General features: G+C 41.5%; 1 protein-coding gene across 1 annotated transcript; it reads left to right on the top strand.

Moving 5' to 3' along the window:
* The first annotated feature begins 236 nt into the window (after nucleotides 1-236).
* syngr3a (synaptogyrin 3a) lies at nucleotides 237-12,529 on the top strand. Its single transcript, XM_061748146.1, has 4 exons — nucleotides 237-428; nucleotides 4,717-4,951; nucleotides 5,754-5,899; nucleotides 7,098-12,529. The coding sequence occupies exons 1-4, from the start codon at nucleotides 312-314 to the stop codon at nucleotides 7,308-7,310; spliced, it is 711 nt and encodes a 236-aa protein (XP_061604130.1). The 5' UTR covers nucleotides 237-311; the 3' UTR covers nucleotides 7,311-12,529.
* The last annotated feature ends 532 nt before the right edge of the window (nucleotides 12,530-13,061 follow it).

Genomic DNA, 13,061 nt, shown 5'->3' with positions numbered 1-13,061 from the left:
ATCTAAACTCTATACCGGTACGTAATGTATATATTTTGCTTGATCAAAATTTCAAAAATAATTATAAGGCAATGCTCATTACCACAGTCGAAGCCATTAGATATGTATTGAAATATTCCACAGTCACGGTTTGGCAGGGCAGTATTGATCTCAATGCGTTCCCAGCGAGAGCGAAAGCAGCCCTCGTGCTCGTCGCGCGCGTGGCCGCTGCAGGAGGCGTGAGCGCGCACGCAGGAGCGTCCCTGCAGCAGAGCTGGGCGGGCGGCGCGCGTGCCCCGGAGCCGCGCGCGAGAGAGCGTCGGGGAGCGTTCATGGAACCAGCGAAGATGGACGGAGTGGGATCGTTCGGAGCGGGCCGCGCCGGGTCCACTGTCGACCCAATCAGCTTCGCCAAACAGCCACAGACCATCCTCAGAGCCTTGTCGTGGGTGAGACATGTTTGTTTGGATTTTCAAAGTGGGATTTATGCTGCTGCTGTTGGTGCGCCTGTGCGCGTGGATTATCTGTTATCGTAGCTGCGCGAGCCTCGTGACGGTCCTACTACAAATGTAAATGATTTTTTTGGAAACCACACAAACGATAAATGGAGACATCTACATGTGCAGAAAGGGGTGATAAATGTTCTGTTAAAGGGTGTGTTGATGCAGAGGATGCAACCAAGGCCCAGTTATTCTCCAGCATTTTCCTTATTACAGATGTTCAAGGGGCACAAATGCAACAGACCCCCTTTTTAATCATAATTGTGCTGCGTCAGAATGAGCCAAACCATTCATAATTCACTTCTCGTTATTTGTAACCTTTAAATGATCATATAGTCACATTCATCACGTAAAGCCATATTGTTCGGCAAAATTAGCTGCTGTTCCCCCCTAAACGTCGTCTGTCGTCCCTTGGCGGAGCTCGACTTTTATCGTTGGGGTGGCCAAGGCTATTTCAGGGGGTCCACAGACTATGACAATGAATTTGTTTCTACACCAATGAATTGCAATCCGAGACTCTTAAATGTTGCAATCTACATACTAAGCCACACAGAAGATGAGGTTTGTGCGCATAAATGTAAGTTTATTAACAATGTTTACAACACAGAAGCACAACTGCAACAATTTTTCAATAATCACACAGTAATCCACTCACAGTTACTCAGCGCACACACACACGAGTGATTCTCTCACACTCTCTGTCCACCTTACCGTTGCCTGACTTGCTTCTCTTTAAAAAGAAGTTATACATCTTGTCGCCCTGTTTTTTCATTTCTCAACGGAAAAAACAAAAACGGCCAGTTTTGTTACTCTTAGCATCACTTACAATTGCACAATGTTATCAAATCCCCACTTCAAACCTAAAAAATGTCAGGGGAAATAGACCACTATAGATGTAAGTTTAATATTCAAACTTTCAGCGACTCAGTGGTACCCAACCCGGTTTTGCCTCAGGACCCCAAATTGAACTTTAAGTCATTAAGTCGCAACCCAAATTTTTGACATTCTTTAGCCACCCAAATTTAATACAGTAATACAAAATGAATGAAATAAGATGCTGCATAGAAGAGAGAGAAAAAATGCAACAGCAATACTTTTGACACTGGAGTTTTAAAGCTTTTAAACGAACATATCAGTACAACAACAGTTTAGAGACATAACAAAGGGCAAAATGTGAAGGATTTCACGTCATATTTCATTGAAGCCAACAGACCATGAAAGAGCTAGCTGGTCGACCCTAAAATCATTGGAGAAACACGTCAATATAAGCAGCAACCCGAATGAAATGCAGACGTTAACGCGGAGTGGCTGTTGGAAGCTGACACTGGTCATGTGTAGACGCCATGAGATGTATCTTGCCCATGTGCCCGTGTTTTGTGTGTGCCAGCGGGCGAGAGAGACTGGCACACTGCACTGGCTGCTTATTGAAACACTGCATGCCGCTGCTGGGGTGATAAGTTTCCGTTTTTACCGCCATGAGATGTAACTTAATAGGGGTCCAATCAGATTTCAGGGGGGTACAGTGCTACCCCGGCCTCCCCTGCTGTCATCCCACCTGTGATCGGTCAGTGAACGTAACCGCGTACACACGCACGCACAGGCCCACAAGCTCGCGTCGTGCGTGGCCTGTCGCTTGAAAAGGGAAGCGTCAACCCAGGGTGACGCGCAGGTCTTCTCCCTTCCACCACCACCACCGATGTGACGATTGCTGTGATGTAACGGCGTGAAATGTGTGTAAATACTACAGCCACGAGGGCTATTTGGTTCTGACGGGCGTGTTGACACTGGTCAATTCAAACAACTCTATCTATCTATCTAATCTATCTAATCTATCTAATCTATCTATCTATCTATCTATATATCTATCTATCTATCTATCTATCTATCTATCTATCTATCTATCTATCTATCTATCTATCTATCTATCTATCTATCTATCTATCTATCTATCTATCTATCTATCTATCTATCTATGTATCTATCCATCCATCCATCCATCCATCCATCCATCCATCCATTGTAGACAAACCACAATGTTTGCCACAAAGACAGCTTCGGGATTTTTCTCATCCGTTCCAATACATAAGTGAATGAAAGTCATCCATCCATCTGTAGCTGTTTGTCAATCCATCCATCCATTCTTAGTTCATCATTCAACACGATGACGTGCATCTCACATTACGGACTCTTTGCAGCCAGTTCTCCCAAACATAATGGCTACAACATGTAAGACTATAAAGGGGATGAGATCGTTCAATGGAGCATTCCCGTCAATCCGGATACAGTAGTCCAAAATACACTCACTCCTTCTTGTGAGTCACAAGACGTTCACAAAAACTTGATAGTTAAAAGTATGTGTATATCTTTTTACAAAATCAGGAATATTTAAGTATTTTTGGAAATAATGTTACTCGTGTGATTTTTGCAGGTGCATTGCTTTGCTGCAAACGCACCAAGTCACTATAGAACCACCTGTGTATCGAAGCAGATTAGAAGCACACATGTGATCGTGGCTCCGACATTCTCCCTTTGTGTGTCCTTCCAGCATCATATGACCCGCGGTCCCATGTGGCTGTGCGTGCGTGTCACATGGCCCTGTTCTGCCATCCACTGTTACTCAGTTCAAATTGAAAAAAGGCCTGTTGGTGATCACCATGAGGAGAAAGATGATAAACGTTATAGAATTTGCAATGGCAACTTGTCATGCTTTTCACATGCACACGCACACACACACACACACACACACAATGCCTCAGGACTGTTTGATTCTGGAGAGGAAGTGAAGCATCAAACTCTCCGGTCAGTCGTAACAGAAAGGATGGAAATGAGGTTAATGCCTTTGGTCTTGAGCGTTGCTCAAAGAGACGCTCACTCGAAACACTGCCGAGAGATGTGACTACTAAAACTAATAAACAAATGATGTACTGTATGTTTACAAAGGAGACACTGAGAAGAATTGAGATCAGAAAAAGTGGTTCTTAAATTACATGGGTGGCAAAAGTACTCTACAAAACACTCTATACTTAAATAGAAATACAGATAATTATGTTAAAAAGAATAAAAAGACTGGTAAATGTAAAAAAAAAATGTTTTTTAAATCACAGGAAACAGCTTTGATCCAAGTCTGACAGGATAATCCGGACTGAACTGACAACAGGGCCTGCGTGAGCAAAACTTGCTACAACAACAAATAATGTTCTTAATTAAGGCCATGGATGGGGAATATCTTGCTTCTTCGACTCTGTTGTAGTCCTCGTTCATGTTGCCTGGTTCCCGTTCCTCCATGTCGTACCTGTACCTGTTTTTTCCCGCTTAATAAGACCCCAAGATCTCAATCACTTCAGATTTCAGAAAAATTAATAAATACCCATGTAGATACCAGAAAAATCTACTTAATTGCAGTAATAAATTATTTGTATGTTACCTCCCACCAATGGAAAATTAGAAGTTATCTTACATAAATCAAGACAGAATTTGCAAAATGAGTGGATTTCAAAATTCCCACAAGAACCTAAATGCAATCTGACACCAGCAGCCGCCATGTCTCGCGAGAGACCTGCCATATATCAAAACAGAAAATAAAATTAAATATTCATATTTTAGTTGGATGACGGAACACAAGCAAGAAAAGAGGTGATTTCAGGGATTGTGGGTCCTCCTGAAATCGTCGCAAACGTTTATACAATCATATTAAATTGCTCATGGCGGCACGGTGGACGACTGGTTAGAGCGTCAGCCTCACAGTTCTGAGGACCCGGGTTCAATCCCCGGCCCCACCTGTGTGGAGTTTGCATGTTCTCCCCGTGCCTGCGTGGGTTTTCTCCGGGCACTCCGGTTTCCTCCCACATCCCAAAAACATGCATTAATTGGAGACTCTAAACTGTGAGTGCGAATGGTTGTTTGTTTCTATGTGCCCTGCGATTGGCTGGCAACCAGTTCAGGGTGTACCCCGCCTCCTGCCCGATGATAGCTGGGATAGGCTCCAGCACGCCCGCGACCCTAGTGAGGAGAAGCGGCTCAGAAAATGGATGGATGGATGGATTAAATTGCTCATACTCACGATGGTGTTGATGTGTCAAAACAGTGACGAGTGACTTGATTGTTTGTCATTCTATACTGTAATGAGACAAGATCATCAACTAATCTTTCACGCCTTATGTACTGTATACGTATATATTTTTGCTTTTGTTCGCCACTGCAGTTGTCTCATCTTGCTTTTCCTGTGCCCGTTGTACAGATCTTCTCGCTGGTGGTCTTCGCCTCCATCGTGAACGAGGGCTACGTGAACATAGGCAGCGAACGTCTCTACTGCATCTTCAACAAAAATGCGGACGCATGCAACTACGGTGTGTTCGTGGGCCTGGTGGGCCTGCTGGCCTGCTCCTTCTTCCTGCTACTCGACTACAAATTCTCTTCTATCAGCTCCGTCAAAGACCGCAAGAAGGCGGTCATGCTTGAGATCGGCTTCTCAGGTGAGGACGCGGCCGAGTACTGACACACAGACTGCCATCACCAGTGGGAACTGTTGAGGTCAGGGCCAGCAAGGCCTTCACTGCAATCGTGTTGTTCGAGTGGCGTGCTTTTACTGTATGCTGAAGGGTTGACTGTATAGAATGTTGACGCCAACGATGCCTGAGGTTGTGGAGCGGAACTTCGTTGTTGCCTGCAGTTGGGAATAAAAGCTTGCATTGTAGACTACGCTTTGTCGTCTGTTTGAAGGCCTTGATAGACAATATGACACACACTCTCAAAGTGGAAGGAGAGCAGGGAATGATTGTACCACATACAAAGAGGTCTGCGATTATTTGCAAACGGCGCAAAGATGCGCCATGCAGAACCCGCTGCTGTGGTGGACCCACAACGAGGACAGTGGTCAAGTGGTGCGAATGTTACCTGGCTGTCGCAACAGTGTTCTCAGATTTCATTTCAGAATCAGCAGTGCTGGCTGATGTAACTTAAACTACATTAGCAATGGGGCTGTTTCTTTAACCAGTCAGATTTCAAATTCGTCCTCAAGCCCTGCATGATGGAAGATACCAAAATATACAGCCCGTCACTCGTCAAGACCGGAGCTTGTTCTGGATGTCTAAAATTCCCTCTTCAAAGGCACACAAAGCTGTCGTACTTCCTTGTTTCCGATCAATGAAGTGACACACCACGAGATATTAAGAGAATTGAAACCTTTCAAGTCACAAAGAAGAAACATCAGCTGCTGAGCTCTCCCGACTGTGTGATTCTCTCATTACAAAGCAGCTCTGTCTGTGTTCCTGGCAGGTTTCTGGGCCTTCTTGTACTTTGTAAGTTTCTGCTTCCTGGCCAACCAGTGGTCTCGAACAACGACCGATGAGCTGCCCCTCAACCAGGGCGCGGATGCAGCTCGGGCTGCAATTGCCTTCTCTTTCTTCTCCATCATCACTTGGGTAAGAATATGAAAGTAGACAGTTACAGTTATTTCCAACCGCTGTGCTGCAGCACATTAGTGTGATCAGCAGGTGTACTGCGAAAAATTTACTTATTTCACTTAATTGGTCGAAAAATTATTATGTTCACTGCAGAGATTATAGACATATAGTTTGAGACTTTTTATCCTGCATAGAATATCAATAGGGCAGCACGGTGGGCGACTGGTTAGAGTGTCAGCCTCACAGTTCTGAGGACCTTTGCATGTTCTCCCCGTGCCTGCGTGGGTTTTCTCCGGGCACTCCGGTTTACTCCCACATCCCGAAAACATGCATGGTAGGTTAATTGACAACTCTAAATTGCCCGTAGGTGTGAATGTGAATGGTTGTTTGTTTGTATGTGCCCTGCAATTGGCTGGCAACCAGTTCAGGGTGTACCCCGCCTCCTGCCCGATGACAGCTGGCATAGGCTCCAGCACGCCCGCGACCCCAGTGAGGAGAAGCGGCTCAGAAAATGGATGGATGGATGGATAATATCAATATGTTAAAAATAATTTATAAAAAATATTGAATCAGCCTTTGGGCACAACAGCGTCTGCTGGTCTTTTGCTGTTGCATTTAGGTTTGTATGGGAATTTTGAAATTGACTTACAACTTTATTTTCTAAAACAACTTATGTACCATTTCCACCCCCCCCCCCCCCCTAGTCTTACTTCTATTAATTGTAGCGCTTTACACCTTCATGAAGAGGCAGTCATTATTTAACATTCTAAAATTACACAGTGTAATAATATGCTAGCATAGCATCACTGACATACAAACTTCACGCACTTTCAGCAGTCCCTAGAATGTAATAAAAAAAATTATAAATTAACGTAACAAATATGACAGGACCCATGATAATGTAAATGTCATAATAATCAATAATAATAATGGCCACATTAAAGAACAGAGCAGACAATGCTTGGCCCCCGGGTTGTACTCTGCCCACCCCTGCTCTAAATTGTCCATCAGTGTGCATGTGAATGGTTGTTTGTTTAATGTATATGTATCCTGTGATTGGCTGGCGACCAGTGAATGCTGTACCCTGCCTCTTGCCCAAAGTCAGCTGGGACAGGCTCCAGCTCATTCACGCTCTCAACGAGGACTGGCGATGTCAAAAATCACAACTGCTGCCAGTCCGCTCCTTCTAAGTGTGCCCATCCAACTGTGCTTTCAGGCTGGTCTTACAGTGCGGGCGGTGCAGAAGTACCTGCTGGGCACTGACATGACCCTGTTCACCTCAGAGCACCTGGAGAGCGCAGTCCCCACCCAGCCGTGCCCATCCAACTCACCAGGAGGAGGGGGCACCACAGAGCCTACAGAGACCTACCAAAACCCTCCGTTTACAGAGAACAATGCGGCGCCCACATACCAGGTTCCCATTTACTAGAGAAGCTAGATAGGAAACGTTGATGTGACGGGAAATCAAATACAATTGCTATCTGTCATGGTGCACTTGCAATCAACGTGGGCAGAATTTTCAGTGAGATTACAAGAATAATCTACTCTTTTGTTTCCTCCTCTTGTTGTTTTCGTGAGCATTCCAGCTTCATCTGCACTTTTCTAGACTCACTTGCACGCAGATTAGGATAAGAATAAAGAAAATCAAAAACAGAAAACAAGAGGAGGTACCATAGAAGACGAGGCCGTTTTGCATTATTCACACACAAAATAGGATATCATCACATAAGCAGTATGACAAAAAGCACCTTCACTTGAAATCTAAACTATTCCCTCTCATGCCAAACTGTCCTGGGGAATGTTTTTATTTATTCCATTTCAATTTGTTTTCTTTTCCTCGCGCTGCAGTTAAACAGTGTGTATCGAATCTGCATGTTTCCAAATGTAGAGATAGCAACTCAAGTGCCATACTGTACTGACAGTGACTTAACTGAGTAGATTTACACATGCTGAACATCATCATCACGACGACAATGTTTTTGTGACTAAGTGCAATATCTCACATTCTCATGCAGATTGCTGTGTACTATGCTGTACTGTGGTGTAAGTCGACTACGATGCGGTGACTATACAAAGTGAACCTACGTTCAGATATTTTGGGAAAAAGATAATGTGACCTATAATCAGTACAAATGAATAAAGTTATTCATGTTTGTTTCACGCAAGTGTTATCTTGAGGGTGTGAAAATTGGTTTTGAATTCGCTTATTGCACATTATATACAGTGGGTATAAAAAGTCTACACACCCCTGTTCAAATCCCAGGTTTTTGTGATCTATAAAAAATTAGACCAAGATATTGTAAATCACTCCCAAGCTTTTTCCACCATTAATGTGACCAATAATGTGCACGTCGAAATCAAATGTGGGAAAATGTTTTATGGTCTGAAAAAAAACAAGGTTTACATTTTTGGTCGTTATTCCAAAAGGTATATTTGCCGCAAAAACACGACACTGCTCATCACTAAAACAGTGCCAGTGAAGCATAGTGGTGGCAGCATCGTGGCAGTCAGTGTTAGCACAAAACCTTTAGGATTCTGATGGAGAGCAAAGAATGACTGAAAAAGCTTACTAGAACATCTGAACTTCATTTGGGATTAATCAGAGGGACTTTGTATGGTGGCAGGTATGTGCCGCATCCCATTTAACATGTGTTAATTCTGAACACAGCCACATCCCAGTTATAAGCGGGTGTGCACACTTGTGCAGCCACATTATTTCAGTTGTTTATATTTACTTCCCCTCTTTAACAGATTTAATTTTTTAATATGAGTTGTACAGGTTTTAGGTAAAATTAATGGTGTAAAAGGTTTTCAAATGATTTATTTTGGTGTCATTTTTTTAACAGGGGTGTGTGTACTTTTTATATCCACTGTATATAGTGTAAAATAAAATAAGCCAAAGTAGAATCATAATATCATGGAAAACTATTTCAGTAGTTCAATTCAAAAAAGGAATTTCATGTTATATAAATTAACTACCCACAGTGTAGAATACTTTCTGATTTAAATTTGTATAATGTTGATGATTATTGCTGATAGATAAAAACTCATCATTCAAACAATCACAATTATTTTTCATATGAAAATTAAGCAGGAATTGACTTTATGAAAAATATTATAGCTACGTGTTTAATAAATCTAGAATATGAGATTCACTTTGGGAATGTTCTTCTGTGATATTCAAATTTATTGAGATGTACCTGTATATAGCCACCATAACAAAATGGTATCTTTTCAATTGTAAAGGAATGGTTATATGTCACATTATCTTTTGCGTAAAGTTCATTTTTATTTTAACATTTTCACTTTCTGCATATCCACTGTTGATCAATCACAGGCTCTGTCTCAAATGACACACAGACACACACACACTATTCAGCTTTGAATTGTACTAATAAACCTCAGGCAAATTTGACTTGTAGAACTTGCATTCTATTCATGCTTTAAATCAATATTTATTATTGTCATAGATGTAATGGTGAAATACAACATATTTCTCCCTGATTGAGATGGACTCCACCCAAATGTACGTGTATGATTTTCTGTACCAGGGAATGTACGTAGTGTGTCATTTGAGACAGCGTCCTATGTTGAATGAAAGAATCTTTTGTACGTCAGGTGTGTTTCTGTTTACTTTTTAGAAGCTGCCAAACTGCCCTATGTTCTTATGAATCTTTTCTTGATTTTGAACGCATTACTGTTGTCTGTTTACGGGGGATCCCGACTTAGGTCAGGGAGAGGATGTAGTGGTCCCATGCCAAATCTCTGTTGGTGTTCTGTTGCCATGGCGAAAGAGGCATAGGGGTGGCTAAACCATGATTGACCCTGGCGCCGCCAGAAAATCTTCCGCCCCTGGTGACAGCCATGTGTGTATGCTTGTATGTGAATGAGTTCAAAATGTTGCTGTGTTACACTTCTTTTTAATAATAATAATAATAATAATAATAATAACATTACTACAATAATCATCATGTTCCCAAAAATAGAACTGTTCTGCCAAATTTAAGTTTTTCCCCTACTAGCGTGTAAGCCTTGCCTGTGCTGAATTTGCTCCTGTGCAACAGCACCCTCTGCTGAACAGATCTGGTACTGATGCAATGGGACAACTAGGGCTCTCTTTTAAAAGTAACCATAATAGGAAAATGCATGATATTATTGTATAAAGCTAACAATGTAAAGTGACAACAACATCCATTAAGTTACTCATTTTGCTAACAATCACAGGTTATTAGGTTATGCGTATCAATCTGCTCCAATCCCAAAAAGTGATGTTATCACAACTGCATGACGCTGCTGTGTGAGCTTCAGGGGGAAACTGTCCCACAGTGTTTTATTTCCTGTAAGGCTCTGCGATGAAAATGGGACATAGATTCTTTTAGTGGCACAGCCTGCTGACTCTTTATTCAATTTCAACGTCACTGATGTGACAATCACATCAATTGTGTCCCAACGAAAGCAAACAACTAAAAATGACCAGTGAGGTCAACGGCTCACAAAGATGCACGAGATGGCATTTATAATCATGTAAGCTTTTGAGACAAATGAGAAATCAGTGGCCTTCATTCAGTAAATTGCATTGTTTTCTATTTCCAGGAAGGATTCAGGTCAGATTTTTACACGATTCACCAAGTTGTCAGTGGGAAGTTCGTTTTTGGTCAAAGTATATGTACTACTGTATCCGCTAGCATTATTTCCTGGCATTGATACAAATGGATAAAAGATGCAAAACCCAACGCTTCTGGTATATTTTAGGTCAATGTCCAATTATATTTTATAGTGGATGTGGGGAACATACTGGTGGTTGTTCATGTTGAAAGTGTGTACAGCGAATATAACTGCCAACTAAATGCTGATGCATGTTTTTACTGTATTGCCTCATATAATGGCCATCCCTCTAATTCAATGTTTCCCAACATTTATTGAGCCGAGGCAACCATTTTACATTAGAAAACTGACAGCACACCACCCCCCCCCCCAAAAAAAATGTCACAAAAAGTACTAAAGAGATTTTTTTTTTCAAATACATTATACATGTCTGAAGATAATTGCTGAAAACGTGCAGACTGAGAACTATAAATATATATACTGTAAAAAAAGTTGAGATATAATGTTAAATTGTGCAACTGCAATGGGCAGTTAGCTCGCTACCTATGCCTATACCCCTAAAATATATTTTCCCTTCAGATAGGCTGCCAGCGTGGCTGCTTTAGAACGCCTCGTTGTCGGCCATGAGTGCACGCACGTCACGGAGAGAAGGTGGAGGAGCAAGGGGGCCGGGGGAAAGTCAGACGTCACAGCCAGCGAGTGTACGAGGGCTTCACGCTGGTGTGGTAACTTTAAAGCGCCTCGTTGTCACAGCGTGGATAAGGTTATATTCCCCCCGGAGGCTTTGAGTGGATATACAGTATTTTTGTGGCTCAAACATATAGTTATGTGTAAGCATACGACAGATGCCAAACGAAGAAGCATTAATTTTTCCAGGTCCTAATGGTACTGTTTGATTGACAGTTGAGTGAGGCGTGATTTCAGCGGACACACCCACAGCATTTGAGAGTAGAGAGAATGGCTTGATTTTTCACGATTTTGAAACCTCTATTTAAATACTTGATTTTTTTTTTTTTTAATCATTAAAACTGGGCAGTGTTGTGAACAACTCTTCTCTGTAATGTGTCAAATTTAGAAAACACTTATTTTCACTTTACAAGGACTTACATTGTTTTTTAAAAGAATATCTATGTCCAAATAAAGGCTTCCGCCTGAATAGATGCTTTCCTCGTCTGCAGTTGAGTAAATAAATCCCCCCGCCCACTATTTGCATAAATATGGTAAATTGATTTCCTAACTTTCAAACAGCTAGTGTTATCAGTTTTGCTGTTAAAATATCAACAAAAATATCAGGAAATCGATTTAATAGCCAATGTAGAAGCAGTAGAGTAATGCAAAGTGTGGGTGGGGGTGACTGATGCTCGGGTCAGGTAGTATTGTTATTCTCTTTTTCAGTCAGTGTGGTAGATTTTAAAAAATATACTAAGTCCAACATTCTCTGTGTTTTGTGCTCTGGCCCATGTACACTGCTCTAGTGCTGGTTGATTGTACAATTCAGTATGTTAATTTAAGTAAATAGAACATGTATGTAATGATGTCCAGGGTCTGGTTTGTCCTGTACTCCTTTTGAGAAAAAATACTGTATATATATATATGAAAAAATATTCTGAACTAGAATGCACTCTTATTCAGAAATACTTTCAGCACTCTTAAATGGGCCATGGACACAAAAATTAAAGTCTGTGATCATACTGTCGTTTTGTCGGACTGAGATATAATAAAAGTGATATGTAGTGATGCTGGTGCTGTTAATTGTGAGGGTTCCAGTATAATTCTTTGCATGGATGTTACGATTTTTCCGTCAAATTGAGGATAAAAATCAAAAGCCCATAAACAAGTGAGTTTTCATTTTAGCGTGCTTCCCTTTTATGATGTCATTTTTTTGTTGTTGTTGTTTTGACAGTGTTAGACTTCTATGTAAAAAAGAAAAGAAAAAGAAAGAACACTGTGTACAGCCAAGTGTCACCTGTCTATTTCGTGAATGTCTCTGCAGTCTGAGCATCACTCCCAATAATAATAATAATTAAAAAAAAGACAACTAAAGACATGTTTTAGGATTGTTTCTTTTCCCAAGTTACATTAGGTTGATGCATAAATTGTAGAATTATACATATTGACCAGCCACAACACTGACACTCAATACAAGCGCTATATCAACGTATTCGGCCCTTATCAAGATAATGTTCAGTTCTGATTGACCCTGCCAGAGAGGGATTCACTTAATGTTTTCCATTAGGGTTTGTGGTTGGTGACCAGTTCAGGGTGTACCACGCCTCTCACCCGAACATAGCTGGGATAGTATCCAGCACGCCCACGACCCTCGTGAGGATAAGCGGTACGGAAGATGAATGAATGATGTACAGGTGTGTTTTGATAGTCTAAGTTACAAGTTTCACTGACCAACCAGAGGACAGAAAAATGCTGACGTCAAAGGGCCAACACTTCAGCCCTGTGTAGACTAATTTGAAATTGGATTGGATTGATTGGTTAACCAAAAAAAATAAAGAAATGAAATCAAATAAACAGTCCCATTGCTAATGTTGAAGTTACATTGACCAGCACTACTGATTCTGAA

The sequence above is a fragment of the Phyllopteryx taeniolatus genome, chromosome 16 (assembly GCF_024500385.1).
Source record: "Phyllopteryx taeniolatus isolate TA_2022b chromosome 16, UOR_Ptae_1.2, whole genome shotgun sequence".
In the NCBI taxonomy this organism is placed as follows: Eukaryota; Metazoa; Chordata; class Actinopteri; order Syngnathiformes; family Syngnathidae; genus Phyllopteryx; species Phyllopteryx taeniolatus.
This window is presented reverse-complemented; position numbering and strand designations above follow the sequence as displayed.